Below are 20,043 nucleotides of genomic sequence, written 5' to 3' on the forward strand. Positions count from 1 at the left end.
TTGTTAGAAGGATATATATGTGACAGGCCTTGTGATGAAGTAATGAAGGTTATCTAAGGCATGTTTTCATTGGCTGGTAGTTCACTCTCATAACAACATACATCTGGAGAATTGACGAATGAGGGGGAGGGTTCTAGCAGGACATCTGAAAGTGTTTTAGTCCGTGTCGTATGGATTTACGCCTTATGATTTCAAAGACGTTTCTTCGGGTCAACGTTTCAAGATTAGTGCTTAGATTCTTGCTTGTCTGCTTCCTCTTGTTCTTGGAAATGTAAGGATTAGAAATGTTGCAGATTTGTTGTTACATGATAACAGGGTTCACCCTTAGTAATAGCCTCCGGCTAGTTGGGCAACCCTGGCATGTACATGCTGAACCAATGAATAAATAACTATATTGCACAACAATTGCTTAAGTTACAAGTGGCAACTAGGAAACTTCTCTGCAAGAGACCATGTAGTACACAAATGTATATGGGAAGAGACTTTAAACTTATGCAGTGAGTCTTTGGTGGGATTTCTATCTAGAAGGCAATTTCTGTAGCAATTTTATATTTCAAACTCATTATCACAGTATGTAGCTTGACGTGGTCCTTTTGATAAGAAAGCCCTTGCAAGTGTCTAAGCACATCTCCATCCACTCTTCTAGTCTGGAGTCCAATCTTGTTCGTTTTAGTCCGCTTCCAAGTGTCTACCCACCAACAAGAGCTAAACAACCTAACAAGAGCTGTCTACCACTCAAAGACCATGACCATAGTATGTCCTAGACATGAGATACTAAAATAGGAAATTCCGCTGCAGTACCTCAGAAAGCCGCTGGGGGGCATTATCAAACGTGACCTTCATATTTCCGACTCCTACTCACCTACCAAATTTCATCCACAGTTTCTCGATCGATTTGTGCTGTTCGCAAACATGCACCCACACATAGATACACACATACATACAAACACAGCACACACACACACACACACACATAGACACACACATACAAACACAGACACACACACACACACATAGACACACACAAACACACACACACAGGCACACACAAACACACACAGATAAACGGCACCGAAACCATAACCTTGTTGGGGAAGGTAACAAGGCTGGACTCCGGGCTGCCACTCCTCCGCCTTTCGCGCCATTTTTAAACCTCAGCTGCCACTTTTCGAACTTCAGACGACAAAAACAGGGCAAGGGAGGGTTGATCAAGGCGCACCGCCCAGTGCAGGTGCGAACGGACTGTTACATGAGACACCGCTATCGGGGTAGGGCTTAGCCCCCAAAACATTCGCCATAGAAACGCCATTAAAAGTTTTCTGCCAAATCTCGTCTGACATGAACGTACAGCTGCGGACTGGTAGCCAAGGTTTCACCTGTTGGGCGGGACTTGGGGCGAAATCGTCGGGAGCTGTTGATAGAGTTTCTCTTTTATTCTTTCAGGACAGCGTCTACTTGTGCTGTCCCCTACAGTCATAGTCTGGTATCCGAACCTATTATAGCTCCCTAGTTTCCTCTCCGCAAATAGTCTCTATTAACAGTCTCATCCAATGGTCGAGTGGCCAGCTAAGGCCCAATTTACACTTGTTCAATAAAACTGTAGTACTACACATGGTAGTCTACTACTGTAGTAGACTACCATGTGTAGTACTACAGTTAAAAGGACAAGTGTAAGTTGGGCCTAAGTTGTTTTAAAGCATTTCTTATTTTGCCAAATCTCGTCTGACGTGTCCGTACAGCTGGAGTCTGGTACTACACGCGGTGTCATCTGTTGAGCGGGACTTGGGGCGAAATCGTCGGGTTTTGTTTTTAGGTGGGAGGGGATTAGGTATTCCCCGAGCAGACTGCCAAATTAGCGGATTTTTGGAATGATACAGTATAGCTACCGTTCCACCCCAAGCGTGCAGCTGTGTCGTTTAACGTTTGGTGAAAGCGGCTTGATGCGAACAGTATGGAACGTGCGATTCTACTCTAAACAAGAGATTCGACATTCAAATCTATTTCAAGTTCAGAATTTGGTATCTTTTACAATATCATCATGTGAAGGTCTTAATCAACGTATCTTGAATCTTTTTCAATTTCCATGTGATTAATTCCACCATTTTCCCGCCTGTAACACATACCTTTCTTAGCCTGGAGTCCAGCCTTCTTAGCTTTAGTTCGCTACCCAAGCTCCGCTCTTCGGCGAGGCGGGGGGGGGGGTGGAGTTTCTGTGAAAGTGTGTCATAAGACCGGTCCTTCATGGTCCTTCTTACCGAAAGTTTAATTTCCCACAGTTTCTGTGCGCGGTTGTGGAAGCGTCCTTCCTCCCCCGCCTGAGCCGGACTAATCTGCCCTGCGCTGCACCTGTGCGCGCTGGCAGGTTCACGAACCCAGCATCCGTCTAACTTCCACTCCCACAGGAACACCCGAACCTTCACAGCTCCGGGAGGGCAGACCTTGGCTCCAGGGTAGTAAGGAAGATACAAATGTAGTTCTAGGGAGTGCTCGACAAGACATCCGCTACATCCTAGACAGAACATATATTACAGTAGCCTGGATGCCAGACCCCCAACCTCTGAAATATCTATCGTGTCTAAATATCTAACCCTAACCCACACGATAGATATTTTAGAGTTTGGGGGTCTGGCATTTAGGCTAATATTACAGCAAAATATGCGGCTTTGGTTTGGGGTCTATGATTGTATGAAATGAGAACTTGTGGTGAGGAGGTTCTCGACAAGACATCTGCTACAAAGACGCCGCTGCCTAGACAGAGCATTAAAGAAAAATACATGACCTTGGTTTTGGGTCTATGATTGTATAAAAGCAATGGATTAATACCTTGGCTGAAGGGGTAGTTTACTAGAAACTGACCATTACAGCAAATGTGCGGCCTTGGTTTTGTGTTTATGATTGTATGTGATGTGAAAGGAAAGGGAAGTTTGATGGAGAATGAAGACATTGACTGAAGAGGAAGTCACCAACATAGCTCTAAGGATACCCAAAACATCCGTTCGAAAGATATTTGGGGCTTTCTACGCGGAACCTTGGAGCAAAAAATGTGGGTTAGGTTTTCGGTTTATGAAGTTTATGACGTTTCTTTGTTTCATTACCTTACGGTAGGAAATGTACTGCAAGTGAATTTGCACTACTCTATTAGCATATTTCGAGAATGCTATTGTCGTCTAACCCCAACAATGGCAGTTTTGTTATTTCCTTTTTACTTCACCTTCACCGGATATGTTCTGTACAAAACGACTTTAGTCCTTGATCTAGTAAAGAAGGAAAGAAGAAAACCGCTTAGCTTCATTTGACCAAATCAAAGACATTGCTCCAAACCCCTTAACGCGCCTATTTGTAACTTAGCTACGCCGACTTGAAGTCAAATTCAATACCGCGACCTGGGGAGGTCTATTGCACTCTTTCTAAAGTCGTACCTTAATGCAATTGGACGAGTGAAAGCAATAATTGAACTATGGTAAGCAGGGCTAGAAATACAATTAAGCAACTTGCAATTTGTAAGCGATTTGCAAGATCTGCAAGTAAAAATGAATATGAACTTGCAATTTTGCCTTTAAGTACCAGAGTTATCAACCAAGAATTGATGTGTTCAAAAATTCGTATTTCCCGAGAACCATAGTAGAATGGAACTCGTTGTCATCAGATGCTGTAGGAACACCTTCACTAAATAGCTTCAAAGAACGATTGCAGTCAGATGTGCAAATGTTAGGTGTGACAGGCCGTTCGCGCAGTTGCGCCGCGCAAAATAGTACCAAAGTGACTGTTGCTAGAGGAGAAATTAGTCTCTGACTACTAAACAATAAAGGCTACATACGTAAATCTGTATTTAGATGTTTAGTCTTCTAATAATGCTATAAAAGTTGCTATGTCAGGCTGAGTATGTGGTGCCTTTTGAATGTACAGCAAAAGTAGTTACATACCGCCTATGATAGGTTAACTTTTCAAATTGCAAGTAAAATGTTCGCAACTTGCAATTTTGTAAGTAACCCCCAAAAAGTATTTCGAGCCCTAGTAAGAATGTAATTGGCTGCTAAACATATCTCTTTGTCACCTTGGCCCGAGCTTAGGTCAGGATCGGTGCGCGTGGGGAGGGGGGCAGGTCTAAACTTACAACAACTGTTATCTTTTGATACAAAAGATAGTAGTACGGTAAATCCACCTCTTTTTCGTCTGCATTTCGAAATGTTCAGAAAGCTTTTAGTTTTCTTTTGAATAGTATTCCTCATTTCTAACCTGTTAGAAATCTCTAACTTTCCTCGACCTCCTCATTATCTTCCCCAAGAATATTATGTTTTGGGTAGCGTTTGTGTGAATGTATATGTATGTATATGTGTGTGTGTGTAACAGAACAGCATAACTCGAGAAGGCTTGGATGGAATGTCTTGAAATTTGGTAGGTGGGTACGTCTTGATGAGAATTGAAAATGATTAGATTTTGGGTTTCCTAGCGGCTTGTTACGGTACTGCAGCAGAACTTCCTGTTTTGATATCTCGTGTTCTGAACATGCTATGGTCCTGATTTATTAGTGGTAGATAGCGCTTTGGACAGAAAGTAAGTGGTATAGGTGTGGGCCCCCTAGCGGCTTTTTTTGGAACTACAGGAGCAGGTTTTGTTCATTAATGGTAATAGTAATATTAATGGTACTAGTATCTTTAAAAGTACAAGATCTCTCATAAGCTAATTATAAGACGTAGTATGCTTAGTGTCTTCTGATCAGAACCCCATACAATTTTTGTGTAAGTAAGTTGGGAACACCTCTGCCGATTCTTTTTGTACTTTGAAGGGTTGTGTTTCTTCACGTACTTCTAGAAGCTATTTCCTAGCCTCTACCAGGCTCTACGGGTCGCTGGAAAAATCGTAGAAAATGGCCAAATAGAGGGATGCCAGAGAAGTTAGTCCGCTATAGAAGTTACATACTCCAAACTGTCACTGACGAAAGACAGCGGATACTGTCTTAAAAGGTCTGACTGTTTCATAATTTTATCCAGTTCTTGAGTAACTATTTTTGGCGTATCTTACTACCTGGATGTCTAACCTTCATTAACGTATTGAAGTTATAGTTTGCATATTGGACCCTCTCTCCGTAGCCGACTCTATTTGGCCAATTTCTACAATGTTTTCGGCCATCCGCGGGGCCTGGTAGAGGCTAGCTATTTCCCATCCGATCATGACCGGTGATCTCTGGAACCGAAACGCCAGAGCTGGAAGCTGTTTTTCGTGTTATCAAGGCGTGTGACCTCGTGGAAAGAAATGTCTTATACATGGGATATGTCAACATTTTAGTAAAACGTCTGAAATCTCCGGCAGTTTAAAACGTGATATATACACGGGTTGATAGATTTTAATGAGGACATTATCTCTAGAAAATCCACAGGATTAGGAGCAAGGACATCCATTATCTTTACTTCTTAGGTATTTACGTCGTGTCTAAGACGTCTGCACAACTCTGATCTTTGAAGTGCCAATGATATAAGAACTCATTTGCTTTAGAATATTGTTTTTTTTACTAAATACTGCAAAATTTGCAGCCTTTATTTTAAGCATCACGCTTGCTAAAGCCCCCCTCTCACTGGACCCGCGGCACGCTGGCGGCGTCGCTGCGTCCTAGACTGAATGTGTGTTACCCTTGACTTTATGATGGGAATATCATTCAAAACGTACAAGTATGACCCAAAAGACAACGAAACATACAGAGCTTAAAAAGATTCGTTTTTTGTCGATGAAATTCGTTGGGTGCTTTGTCAATTCGATCGGCCGCAGCGACGCCGCCAGCCTGCCGCGGGTCCAGTGAGAGGGGGGCTTAACGTGTTTCACCTCTGGATAGATTTTAGAGTAGACATTGTACTGATTAGAAACACGATCTTGTTATCACTTTTAGATCAAATGTTAAAGAGAGGGATGCAGAAATTACGACCTACGACGAAAATTGCATCCTTTCTTAAAGATTCTGCCGGCACATGAGTCTTAATACTTGAAACAGCCACCGAGTGTCAAGAACACTGTCCAGTCTGTAGTGACAGTGTCAAGCTTGCTTACGTGGTTTGCATTTAAGATTAATTCAAAAACTGATATTTATCTTTTGTAAAGGAGAGGGATGCAGACGTTACGACGGGCGACAAAAAATCTGCTGGTATCTTGTTCTCAAGACTTGAAATGAAATAGATCAAATGTTAATGGCCTTAGATAATTCCCTTATCATTTGGACAAGAGAGGGATGTAGAAATTACGGCGGACGACAAAAATTGCATCCGTTCTCAAAGATTCTGCCGGCATCTTAGGCTCAAGACTTGAAACAGCCACCGAGTGCCAGGAACACTGTCCAGTCCGTGCCGACAGGTGGGATCCGTTTAACGCCAAGTTCAAGGGCGACATGGGGAAGTTCTTGATAGGGCATTCCTGACCCGGCGTGGTGGTGATAGCGCTGATCTGATCGACCTTGGACTTCTAGACGACGAGTTCACCACATGGATAGTGATAGCCACAAGTAATAGTGCAGGCGCGCACCAAATATTGAGTAATATTCCAATACCAGTCTCTATCACTGTTGTGTCTTCTTTCTCATATGAGTAGATTTAGAGGGTATAGAATTAGGTCTAAGAGAGTACAGTTTTTTTAACGGCTTTGCTCTTATTGTATTACTACTACTAAAGTTTTCGGCTTTCGCACAAATCTATTGGAAATCAACCATTGATAATTTCTATAACCATATAAAGCTGATTACTATACAGCGAACCTACTTTGGATAATGACAGAAAAAGAAGACGTGCACTTCACTTTCAATGCTCACAACCGAGAGATAGAGGTTTTTGTGACGTTCCCCACCCCGTGTGTGTGCCCGCCCATCAGTAAAAGATCGTCCTCAGACATGAGTATGCACCAGTATGACACGGCAGCCCGCCGTGCTGACAGGGACACATCGGGAAGTGCTTGACTCCCAGATTCTCACACGAGATGAAGGTTTGCCCAAACGTCTCCTCCTGACAACACCGAGGCTAGATGACAGCCAGGCTGTAAATCTATCCGGTATAGTTGTCACAGGTGGTTGCTTAGTAGGGATTAAGGTACCAGTGGTGCGATCTTCTTCCCCGGCCCACCACTTCTTTACGATGGACTTTGGGTCGTTATGAGTCATACCAAAGACTTTATAAAAATGGTACATACTTCTGAAACAGTACGGAAGTTAAACACACTCCACTGCCAGTGGACTAGCCCCCTACTGCAGTGATTGCACCACAGTGTGGCCCAGGGCTATGAAACGGAGATGGGCACCGCCCTATACACCTTATGGTGTGGGAGGATTTGAACTTTTAACTTGGGTCGCTATGGAGGGGGGCCGACTTTTGTAGAAATAGGCGTGACCTGTTAAGTTTTGATGACGTCATCATGGTGTCATAGACGTTTGCATAAAATATCGTCATGCGACAAAAAAGTCAAGAGCCATTCATAACACAAAATAGTACTAGTAGTTTCAAAACGCCCTCAAAAGTCATCAGCCATGCCCTTGTACTATCTTAAGTTTCTCCTTGCCTCAGTCGATGGAGCTTTCTTCTCCCATTGCTTTGTTTCTTCATCCTATACTACTACCTTGGCCTCTTTACCACGCATTGCTTCCTTTTCTTGTATTTTCTGTCACACATGTACACTTAGCTCTCCTTCTCTCGCTCTTGTTTCCCTTTTATCTGTCACTCTTTCTTTCTTTCTTTCTTTCTGACTCATGTTTGGTATTTGATTCATAAAAGTTAGTTTCTCTTATGACTAACGAGGATTATTTTTCTCATCTTTTTATCAATGAATGTCGCTTTTGCCTCCAGTGATTGCGAAATTATCATATCGGCTGTAAATGAGGTCGGTGCACCTGACCTTCGAACATTCGATTGGGAGATTTCATTCTTAACTTCCCAGGGGTGACAAAATTTAAGTATTCCTAGTTTCACTTTATTTTTGTCTATTCGGAGTTCCTTTTCTTACTATTTGTATAGAAAGATCGTTTCTAACACAAAAAAGAAATTGCAACCCACTTTCTACCTATAGTTTTTATAAGGTGACCCTAAAAATAAGCCTATACATCAACCCTGTATGCAAATTAGATATGAAATGCAGGGGTAACCCCAAGGTCAATTACGTCATCGTGACGCTCATGTGACCTGACAAGTTGACAGCCAATGACAATTTCCCGTCAGTTTGATCTAATAACGATGACTCAGATCAAAACCAACAGACACTAAATCTCATTTGTGCTGACAAGATTAACGATACGGTACGCGCTAATGCGATTATCCAGCGGGTTAAAAGGATTATGTTGTTTTTATGGCATTTAATGTCCATCACAAAAACAACTTTATAAGGGAGTCACGCGTCTTCGTCAAACTGACAATCATCATGTCGATTTTACGAAACAAAGGAAGAACACTCAAGTAGATTGCTGTTACAACTTCTTGTGAAAACAAACGGCGATCTATGCAAGCCTACCAATCATCGCACGCGTTTCTTGTCCTTCTAATTCATTGTACCATTGTTATTTTATTACACATTGTCTATTGTTAGCTACTCGTGAGCTTACATACAATTGGTGCACTAGACATGAAAAAGAACAACAACAGACAGCAGTATCAAAAGAAATGTAGACATTTTTCTTGGATGTCATAAATTACGTTACATAGCTTGGGCTTTTTGTTAATTAGAATGCTATTGCATAGACTTGAAGAAACTGTAATCATAGTTATAAATCAAAACCATGAGTAGCAATGCAATGGTAGGAATCATAATCATGCGTGTTGTCCCTCATCAATATGCCTCTAATTCTTGGGACTCGAGTCGTACACGTATCATGCAAAATGTTTAGAAAAAGGCTGTCTTAAATCCTTGTCTGCGGTTGGTTCTGTCACTGCCTTCTTGAAATTCCTACATTCGTAAAATCAGATGACGGCCTAACGTTACATCGAATGTGACCGGAGTTGATAAGGCACATGTGTACAAGTTAGTCAATTTTAATGTGATGTGTAAATAGCTGTAGCAATTTCAATGTAGTTTGTTAGATGTATGTTTCTCTTATTCGTACTCCAGGAAGATTAACTACTTACTTGTTTGGTACTTGTGTGATAGCTTATGGAGTAAATAACGGATCCAAGTACCCTTACATCTGCTTGGAGATCAGCACAGTCGGCCGACCTGGAATAGCCCTATGGCCGATGTTTTTACAGGGACGAGTGTCAAGGATGTTTGTGCAGAAACTGAACCAATACGGATTCAGTTTCATCAACAACGGATCGGATATCATATCATTTATTATTACTGAAATTGATACCGTTCTGATTTTATGACATACATTTGTAGACTGCCGACGTCAAACAGAAATTGAATATGATCGTCTGATGGTCACTTTAGACACACTTCAGCATTTAGAATTACTCTTTCTTTGTAAAGGCAGTCATTTAATTTTTTTCATAATTCATAACTTTAAAGCTTTTAAGGCGATACAGAGATGATATATCTATCGAGTTAGACTTTTACGTGTATTTACCGACCATGCTTTATCCTTGATACTAGATATTTCCAGCTAAATATGTCCAATTTTATTCAGTTAAGTGAGTTTTCTTTTGATATCTATGTTACTTTAAGACTAGATGTTAGTTTTGCTTTGTTTCATGCAATGGCCATAAGACAGAGAGAGAAACAGAGATCATGCTATAGTATATACACAGATACACAGATAGACAGAGAGAGAGAAAGAAAGAATGGGAGATCTTGAATGAGGGAGAGATACAGAGGTAGAGAGGTAGAAAGAGAGCTTGAGAGAAAAAGGGGCGAAATGGTCGGAATGGGCAACATGTAACGCCAAAAATAGTTACTCAAGCAACTGGATAAGATTTTGAAACAGTCAGACGTTTCAGATAGCATCCGCTATCTTTCATCAGTGACTAAAGAAGGATCTGGTAGAACTGGGCAACATGTAGCACTTGTAGCACATAGAGGGGACACGCACTGATTCCCGAGTACTCTCCAAACCGTACAAGTGCATTCTGTTGCTTCAAGAGTTCCGTGAACTGCTCTTAAACCACTCGTCATCCAAATCTGGGATTAAAAAGACAAGGACGTACCGCACTCGACCACTTCTGATCCAAGTCTTAGGATTAAGGAGACAAGAAGGAAGTACACTCAACTACTCATAATCTTAGTAAGGGATTAGGAAAACAAGGCGAATTGGGTAGTTTCTTCAACCTTCTTTAAGTAATAGACAATCTGTAATCTTCACGGTTGTTCTTTTAGGCAAGGAAACGCTGTATAAGATGACTTCGTCCATGGTTAACAGGGAACTTCATAGACAGTCCCCTTGCATAGAACGGACGCTGCCGACGCAAAAATACGACTTTATCAATTTCAAATCAGTCGTTCCTTTATTCCAAACCGACATGGGTCGACGTATTATCACCAACATATCAATCAAACATGCCCTACGTTAGTAACCTAAAAATTCGTATATCTGAATCCTCTTTTTCCAACCGTGGATTTCGGTAGGAGAAAATGCCGACTCGCCCAGACTGTGTCTAGATCATAACCCCCTCAAATCGCTCAGATCCAACCTTTTCCTGTTCTAAAGACCCTTTCAAAGACTTCGGTAAGACCTCTAAGCTTCGCTGGTCCAAGCGAGAGTCTAAATGTCTACCAAGGGGTCTTGCTAAGGTTAAGTTTCTCCAAAGGCTCAGAGTAAAGACGTAGGTAACTAATGAGAGGAACTGACCCCGTGTATATGAAACAAACACCTCTGGTGAGATGAACAACTGATCTTTAACAAGGTAAATATCGCCGCTACAAGGGGGAGAAGCAAAGGTCGAGTTTTTATGAGTGGGAGCTACCACTGTAGCTACCTTTATAGGGGGTTTGGAGTGAAGTCATATTATCCGTACAATATTTCGTCGTCGGGTTTTCAGTTAGATTTTGATAGAACCAACTGTCGACAAGGGTCTATGAGACTGCTTTATGACAAAATACAGCTGAATTCTGCACGACGTATCCACTGCTATTCCTACAATGTACTCAATATTTGCTGTCGTAAACGTATACGGTATAGCACGGCTAGATATGATAGGGTCCTTAGTTCACATACATATACAGAGAAAGTATAGTCCGTATACACACGTGTAAAATGTATATCAACTTTTATCCAGCTCTTATAATGTTTTGTTAACAAAACGGGTGATTTGAAAATAGGTCCTTGACGGCAGAAATACCTTCGCGGCTAATTGTCTGTAGTGCGGAGGGGTCGGGGTAACTTGATCGCCTTGTGGAGACAAGTGGACAAACACCCCGCCTGCCAGTTCACGCCAAGTATATAATTGTTTAGCCTCTACCAGGCTCCGCGGATGGCTGGAAAAATATAGCCTCCGTTGCAGGTTCTGAAGCGGCTTTTGGGGGGCAGTTACGGGGTGGCTGATAGTTACGGGCTGGCTACAAAAAGTATATTATCTAGCCCCCCAAAAAGCCGTTTCAGAGCCTGCAACGGGGGCTAGGAAAAATAGTAGAAATTGGCCAAATAGAGTGAGTAGTATGCTAAGGGAGTCGGCTACGGAGAGAGGGTCCAATATGCATACTCGAAACTCTCTGTACCCCTAGAGTAGACTATTAAACTTCTCTTGTATGTTTTTCTGTGTATTTGGCCAATTTCTACTCTTTCCAGCCGCCTCTGGAGCCTGGTAGAGGCTAATAATTGTTGGCAGTCGTGTCCGAATCACTAGTGCGCGAAAAAAAGTGTGTCCTTGACAGCTAGGACACATGTATTTTGTACACACTGCTTTTATTGTTTGGGTTCTCAAAGCCATAAATGTTCGCAGCATTCCATACAAACGCGCTCTGCTTTAGAAACTCATGTTGGGAGTTAAGATTGGCCACCTCCTTGGATTGGCGGTGGCTATTCCTTTTTAAAGATTGCTTGGCCCGTTTTGATTTGGAGTTAGCCTCTACCAGACTCCGTAGATCCAAGGTAGATCGCTGAAAAAATATTGGAAAAATTGGCCAAATAGACATATAACATGTCAGAGAGGTTAGCCGGATATGTAGTACAGCTTGCGACATCGGTCTGTCTATTTAGCCAATTTGTACTATTTTCCCAGCGACCAATGCAGAGCCTATTAGAGTCGCTCAGTGCTTACAATGCATCGTACTTTTGGTCAAAGACAAAACAAAGCCCAAGCAAACAAACCGACACATGATCAAGGACATGAAAACACTTAATCATGAAATTGAAAAGGCAGCAAATAAGATTTGAAGTTTCTGAATAGTTCTGTTACTACGTTTGGTGCCTTGAGTAAACAGTTCCTAAAGAACCTAGGCGTGCTGACGGCATATTGATATTACCCCCCCCCCCCTTCCTTATCAATATGATATTTGAATTGCTTTGTTTGACAATATTGCAGGGCGCACGGCTACCTAAGGGAGCGATCGTTAAGTTCTTTGCGTTACGCTAGAAAGTTAAATATCTCTTTCTGTCAATACACGTCTTGCACTGACGCGTTTGGGAAGCTACTTTTTATGTCGTTATTTGCTTTGGTGATTGGCCGTAAAAACAAGCAGGGGACGAGCGGCCCCTCCCCCGACGGAGCACCCCGTAGTGGCCCCCTAGTCGGCCCGCCCACTGTCCGCCTGTTACCGCCCGCCCTAGGGCCTCTCTGGCCGTTTGTCAACCTTGATTGAAGGATCCATACGGCAGTACAGATCCTACGCCCCTCCCCCCAGCCCACCGCGCCGTCAGTTACAACAACAACAGGCCCCGGCGCCGACCGGGCTGATTTCCAAAACATCGTCACTTTCACCAACAGTTACCACAGGTGCTCTCGTGCCCAGGCTTCGCGGACACTCCCCCGAGCTCCGGACCACCAACGAGAGGGAGGCGCGGCCCCGTCGGTGTTCTACGCCGCCCAGCCCCGAAGTGTATGGACCAACCGGCGCGGTGTTACCCGACCCGGGATTTTGGAACTTAACCCCGTGTTTCGCTCGGTCAGAGTAACAGTAGCCGCCACGACAGGCGATCAACTCTCTCGCAAGCGTGATCATCTCGGGATTTTCCGGTGTTTCTTTCTTTCGAGAGGACATGTGGTCGCTCCGCTCAGCCATGGACGCCCCGGCCCGACCACTTCCGACCGGCGTCGCCGTACCGGCGCTGGGACTCCTTCGGGCGGCCTCGCTTCTCGCCGCCGTAGTTTTGTGCATCGTCTCCCCGGTGGGAAGAACGCAGCTTATATCTGGTGAGCATAACTCACATGCCTGCCGGGCAAACTAGCACATGTGTCAGGAACACGGCCACCGGTTGTTGTGAGCGGCGTTTGCCAGATCGCAGTAGGACACCGTGCTAACAAGTCTACTACTGACATGTGGTGCTTGTTGTTACTAGAACTCCACACTACATCGTTTACCTTTTTCTATTAATCACAGACTATAGCTCGAGTTGACTGCACTAAAATGATGTATCGGTGTGCACTTGACTATCACGGTGACCTACACTACTTTTTATTTCAATGTTTTTGTACGGAAAAGTCCTTACAAAATATACCATAATGTTCGCCAAATTGCGCCATGTTTACATATGTTACTCCCACGTTCGTTTGGAATAGAAAGAAACAATCGAAGACTGAGAAACAAACTAATTTTCCTCCCTAGGTTCCATCGCGACCTGTAGGAACGAGGGTGAACCAGTCATCATCCCTCTCATCGCTTTCGACCCCTGTATCAGCTGCATCTGTCTGGTAAGTCACTTCATAAACATTATCAAACGCCTTCGTAAAATCTACAACTATCCCCATTGAAATGTGGTACTTTTATGTTGCAGTGTTTGAATACCGTGAGTTCCATTGCTACTAGCAGGCGTAAGAATTCAGAACTGTTAGCGTTCAGAAATATATAAACATCCTCTTGTACCCACTTCGAGATATGAACTTAAATTACCAGTTGGTAAAGTTGTGTAAATTTTGAAATCGTTTAAATCGTTCAAACAAAATAAAGATTATGTGTAAACAGTGCTAAATGCAATTTGCTTGATGTCAAATTTCTATGAAAATTATTGCCAAAAAGCAGTATGAATATTAATTATAGTTACGTACTGATAACCCCCAAAAAATTATGAGCACATGTAAAGATAAACTGTATAAAAACATATATGGTGAAAGGAATGTCCCTATACAAAAGTCTATATATATACCTATATCTATACTGAACTTGTTTTGTGGTTTGTACATAGTTCTACTGTGCAATTTGTCTGTCAGACCACATCGGAAACAGTGTCACCACTTGAAAGTTGAACTGTTACCTGTTATATAGGGCCAGTAGCTACTTAGACGTCAAGGAATGTCCACTAATATTTGATCAAGGTAGCTCTCAGACACATCCCAGACATCATTGTTTCGCCCCAAACAAAAGATAAACAATTCCACAGTATACAGATTAGTTTGGCATCGTCCTTATGTTGTTAGATATGAAAATGCCACACGTTTTTCAACATGTCAAACCTCGCGACTGTAGCCTGCGTGTGTGTTGTTGCCACTGTTTTGTTACATAGAAACTTATCCCATCACTCTCGCTCGACAAGTCTCCACCTGGCCCTTTGCAACTGTGTCTCACGTTTTTACTCTTATCAACTGCTTAAGGCCATACTCTAAATGTCAGCTGACATTTAAGGCAAGCGAATTGAACTTTGTGATTGAAACTGACACGTTAAGGGCGAGTCAGGCGTTAGGTTGAACGTGTATCAAGGTTAGAGTGTTGGTTCTGTATTCTGGGCAAAGACTTAAATGTGACAGACCTATAAAAAGGGGGACAGGTTAGGTGACCCACTACAAGTACCGGGCGGTCGTGTGTTTAGTGTGACTGCGGGGGTTCGACAAGTATAAGACAAGTTGTTTTATTATGAGCGCTGCGAGACGCCGTAGCGACCATTGAAATCCTTTAGATTACACGCGTTGTGTGTACGTTTCACTTGTCTTAATCTTTATACGATAATAGAGATATTTTTCTTAGTTCTTTGGAAGAACTTTGTGGATAAATTGGTTGTGTGGGATTATGGTGTGAGCGCCACCTGGAGTGAGGATTGTTTAGAAAGGTATGCAGCGATTTTTCAGGTAGAGCAGCTAACTAGACCTCCATGCTTTTCGTCACGGTTTGTTTGAAACTATAGCAGTGTCTATCGGAGATATACCTTTTGGAATAACGTATGAAGGCGCTAGCGTTGTTGAAATGCACCTAGATGTGTTAACTAGACTCCCTTTTCGTGTATGAATGGAACTTTAGAAGTCTGTATCGGATCTTTATCTGATAATTGTGCTTGGGTAGACTCTGAATAACGCATGAAGGAGCTAGCGTTGTTGAAATGTTGCTGGCGCCAGCGACGTCGCCGACTGAAAGCGCTACCTGCCAGACACGGTCGTTCGGTGCACGCCAGGTACGATTCCAATGTCCAGCCAAGCGTGGGGCTATGCAAAAAGTGGTCTGTCATCCCGGCCGCGCGCCGTCGTTAATTATCAGTGTTAATTTCAGTGCAAATGAAGGAAGGCGTCTGCGTGTTCGGCACAGTCTCGTAGCCGCCACCAGGCCTTCCTACGGGGGTATAGATCGCAGTATTCGGTAAAAAGAGGAATGATCGGCCAGGAGAGTCAGTCCACGGGAAGGTTGAACATTTCCACCTTCATTTCTTGACCAGTGAAACCCTATGGTGGCCAAATTCCACGGGCAAAATCATTCCTCTTACAGCAAGCTTGCTTAATACAGCCAGCTAGTCTCTACGTATACCAGACTAACTACGCCGACTATAGGGAGAATATTTGCCTGGGTTTCATTTGCAGACTCCTACACAGGCGAAATGTTCTTCACCGTGGACTGACTCTACTGGCTAATTAGTTCTCTTCCGAATTCTACGATCCATCGCCCGTAGGAGGGCCTGACGAAGGCTAGAGCTGTCTGGGTGGGCGGGCATCCCTCCCAGCGCCGTGGAGACATCGGGGAGCCCCCGATGGTATGGTTTCCAGGCTAGTAGTTTCGCGACCGTGTGTAAATTACCTCCCGGTATTCCCCGCCCAGCTCCTCGAACTGACGCCGTCTCGCTCCCCTGCTCGGTCTTGTTTTCTCAAGCTTCACTCAGTAAACAATGGCATTCAGGCCTTTTACCTGTAATTACCTGCACTGTTTCAACGTACGGCCCGACGTTAGGAAGTCATTACCTGAGCGCCGTTCCGTGCATTGTGCGCGGCGTGGCGCTCTTTGTGGTCAGTAAGGTGAGCTAAGAGACCGGTGAAAAGGGTACACCTTTACAGGTGAATAGAACACACCTTTACCTGTGTAGACACCATTGTGTCACTTAGCTGGACTGCTCCTCAAACAAACCAGGAGGCGGAAAGATCAGTGTTGGGGTCTATTATTACAAGGATATAATGTCCTAATAAAAGACGACAACGCCAACGACTTACCAAAACATGCTCTCTTATGAGAACCGTCTAATTTTACGTTAATCTTTTAACGATTCTTTCTAGTACATCGACAAGACAATTTCCCATTTACCAACTACCAAAAGCACAATTTGCAACAACGATAATTTCTCTCCAGAGACTGTATTGCAGACTTTTAATGACAAGTGTCTATTTTTTTCCCATGGTTATTTATGTGTTGGCTTGTTTTCCCACAAGCTAGAGTTGCAATAATCGACATACAGAATTGAAGTGTAAAAATAATTAAGTGGTACGTTATGTAAAATGTAGGTAAATACATGTCTAGACAAACGCCATGTAACCGTCGTTTGGATTAAAAAATGTTTTATAACCCTAAAAATGTTAATTTGACATTAACACGTCTAAACAATTAAGCAATCAAAAACGAGACGAAAATGTATCAAGATTTCATCAAAAACGTGTTGCTCTAAGTCTTGCTTTTTTCCGGTTTGTGACAATAACGCGTTATTTTGACAGTGTATATGATATTTACTTAGTAAATTACATCTGTAAGTTTCAATGGGGCGTCTCATCTGACATTGACAAATAGTTGATTGAAATTGACGACGAAATCTACACGAGAGCGAAACAAAGCCAACGGCGAGGGGGCGCCGAGGTCACGAAATGAACGCCTTGTCTGCAAATAACGTATTATTACCCCCACTTAACCCATTGTTACAATCCACAAATTGCCCACAATCCCCATTTCTGGCGTTCCTTTACAGTAAGGTTGTGAAAAGAGGTGTCTACTTTGGGTCTACTTAGCGCTAGGTTAGCCTATACCAGGCTCCACAGGTGGCTAGAAAAATAGTAGAAATTGGCCAAATAGACAGATATACGCCAGAGGAGCTAGCTTAGTAGCTAACCAGGGAGTACAGTTTCCCTAGGTCGCAAACTGTACACCCTGGCTAGCTCACTCCTCTGATGTATACCTGTCTATTTGGCCATTTTTCCAGCGACCTGTGGAGCCTGGTACTACCAGTGGTAGAGGCTAGCTCCATGTTGTATTTTTTGTGTGGATATCAGTTACAAAGCGAAGGCCAACATTACATTTCAAGGTGACGGATTAGCCAGCTTAAGAAGAGCATTCGAAAAATCTGCGGGTTTAATGCCACGGGTATTTCCATTCCGCGGCGAGGGAAACTGACTCGAGTCATGTTCAAACTTTGTAACGGAGATTATGTATGTTTGAATAGCGCGTCGGGCTTGGGAAAAACGACCACAAGTGGTGTACAGGGTAATCTCCGAGGTATACTGTACACCCAACCCCCACATTGCCCAGGATTGCTGACTAATGAAATTGTCTCTACTTTAAGCCTTGATGTGAAAACCATTTCTTATTGGAGGGACCTTTCGTAACTGGTGGCTTGGGGTGGGTGTATGAGATATTCTCCAAGCAGAGGTTTCGGTCGAGTGGGGTAGGAGTGTCCGGGATTTTTTACAAGCAGAGGTTTCGGTCAGCCGGTGCAATGGCCTAATGGGTAGAGTGTTCGCCTTGCATACGGTAGGTCGTGAGTTCGAACCCCGGCCGGGTCATACCAAAGACTCTAAAAATGGTACTGCTTTCTCTGCTTAGCACTCAGCATTTGGGAAAGAGTATGGAAGTTAAACACACATCGCTACCAGCGGACCAGCCCCCTGCTGTAGTGACTTGCACTTGTGTGGCCCAAGGGCTACAGAAATGGAAATGGGCGCCACCCCAACGCATCTGATCAAGATGTATGGGACACTTTAACTTTAACTTAAGAGGTTTCGGTCGAGTGGGGTAGGAGTGTCGAAGAGGAACGTAAAAAATCCCGGACACTCCTACCCCACTCGACCGGAACATCTGCTTGGAGAATAGTATGGGATACAGGCTCGATACGTCCCGAGGTGTAGGCACAGCTAGAGGGTATACAATATGACGTCATGCAACGTCATTTTCAGGTGCCCAATTAGTTGTGGTTGACATGGTAACGTTAACAAGTTCATGCAAAACGCTACTACCAATTTCACCAACAAAGTGGTGTCCGTTTTACTTTTAATTCGAAGAGCTGCAATTCAGTATGTAGTGGTGCATCTATCAATGAGAATCCAAAACAAAAGGGGGCACATTCACTTCTTCTTCTGATAGACCTAGGTTTTCGATACCGAGCTTTTGTGCTACTTAAAATTTCGTTTTTGATACGATAACAATTTTAAGGAAAAGAAGCTCTTGTTGCTTTGATAAATCTATCAACAATGACTAAATAGTCTCCCCAGAGACCCAGCTAGGACCAACATAAAAGACAGGAGACCACGTCGTCTGGCTCTGGATAAGAGACAAATCACAACTGTTCATTAGGCTAGTCCGTAAACCCCCCCTTTCCTCAAGTCGGACTGTTAATTGAATCCCAAGTGAGACCTGGTTCCGAGCGCTGCTGAGAGGACGGGCTTTACTGAAGGGAGAACGTCGCCAGGCTTGGGCAATTCACTTGGGTTGGGCCTTTTGTAGTAAAAAGAGGGAAGAGAGAATGATCGAATGAATGACATAGAAGGAAGGAAAGAAAGAAAGAATAAAAGATATCATGTTTATATTTAGCAAAAAAGGGGTACGAATATATGTTATAGAAAATAAACAAATAGAAAACAGAGAGAAAGAAAGGAGAAAGAAAGACATGCAATGAATAGAGAAGACAAAGACAACAAAAATTTTAAGGGTTTTCGGGCAAAATGTGGAGCAATTACAGTACAATTCATCCGACGTGACTTGAAACACGCGCCCATTTTCACTGCGTACACCTAGACGTGGTTGCACCGATTATACAGCTGGTTATATAATAACTTTATTGCACAACAATGGTACAAGAAAGTATGGCATTCACTGGTACATAGATAACATTCTATTAGGCTAATTAGTCTATCTTGTAAAATATGGTGTAGTAGTATGGGATGACTGGGATTTTACAATCATTGGAGGAGTTTCTAACGTCTAGACATTCTTTGATATACTTCCCAATGTATACCATGTATGGGTTGTCACATGTTATTATGTACTTAAATTTGCTATTCAAGTCCATTGCGATGACTCACACACGGTATAAACAATACCGTTAGGTGTAGTTTGAATCTCTTGGGCACGACTTGAAGTGTATTCACCAAGTTTTGAAAACTCCCCTCTTAAGAACAATCAGTCTCCTCCCTTTGAAGGTCGTATATGGAGTGCTCACCTTAAAACCGTTAAAGCCGAGTTACCTTAAGCAACTAAACACGTGGAACGGCTTCATGTGTGTACAACACGGACCGCCTTTGAAGTCGATGTCAATGTTTGTAACATCTACGGAAAGCCGCACGGCAAGTCTTCGATCTACGTATGCATTTGTCACTGTGAGGTAAGATAAGACAAAAATTGAAATTATAATAAGATTCTAGAATGGTAGCTCGTTGCTACTTAGGCATCGTTCCTGAACTTAGAAAAGGAAAGGAAAGAAAATATGTAAATACATATGTCTACCACTTGCCATAAACTTCAACCAAAAGCAGCGTTGCACAGTTTAGTGAACGTCCCCAAAGGCGTATACGGGCATACTGGAGAGGGTGGGGTAAAGGATAGCTTTCG

At 43.0% G+C, this 20,043-nt stretch overlaps 1 protein-coding gene across 2 annotated transcripts in view; it reads left to right on the forward strand.

Moving 5' to 3' along the window:
• The first annotated feature begins 12,422 nt into the window (after positions 1-12,422).
• LOC136420480 (BMP-binding endothelial regulator protein-like) overlaps positions 12,423-20,043 on the forward strand; it is a 37,003-nt gene continuing 29,382 nt past the window's right edge. Inside the window, exons 1-2 of one of the 2 annotated variants that reach the window (XM_066407430.1) lie at positions 12,423-13,241; positions 13,654-13,739. In XM_066407430.1, the coding sequence (XP_066263527.1) occupies positions 13,088-13,241; positions 13,654-13,739 (240 nt within the window). In that variant the 5' untranslated portion in view covers positions 12,423-13,087. The remainder of the gene's footprint in view (positions 13,242-13,653; positions 13,740-20,043) is intronic. The other variant, XM_066407429.1, reaches the window with a different exon arrangement.

The sequence above is a fragment of the Branchiostoma lanceolatum genome, chromosome 15 (genome assembly GCF_035083965.1).
Source record: "Branchiostoma lanceolatum isolate klBraLanc5 chromosome 15, klBraLanc5.hap2, whole genome shotgun sequence".
Classification (NCBI taxonomy): Eukaryota; Metazoa; Chordata; class Leptocardii; order Amphioxiformes; family Branchiostomatidae; genus Branchiostoma; species Branchiostoma lanceolatum.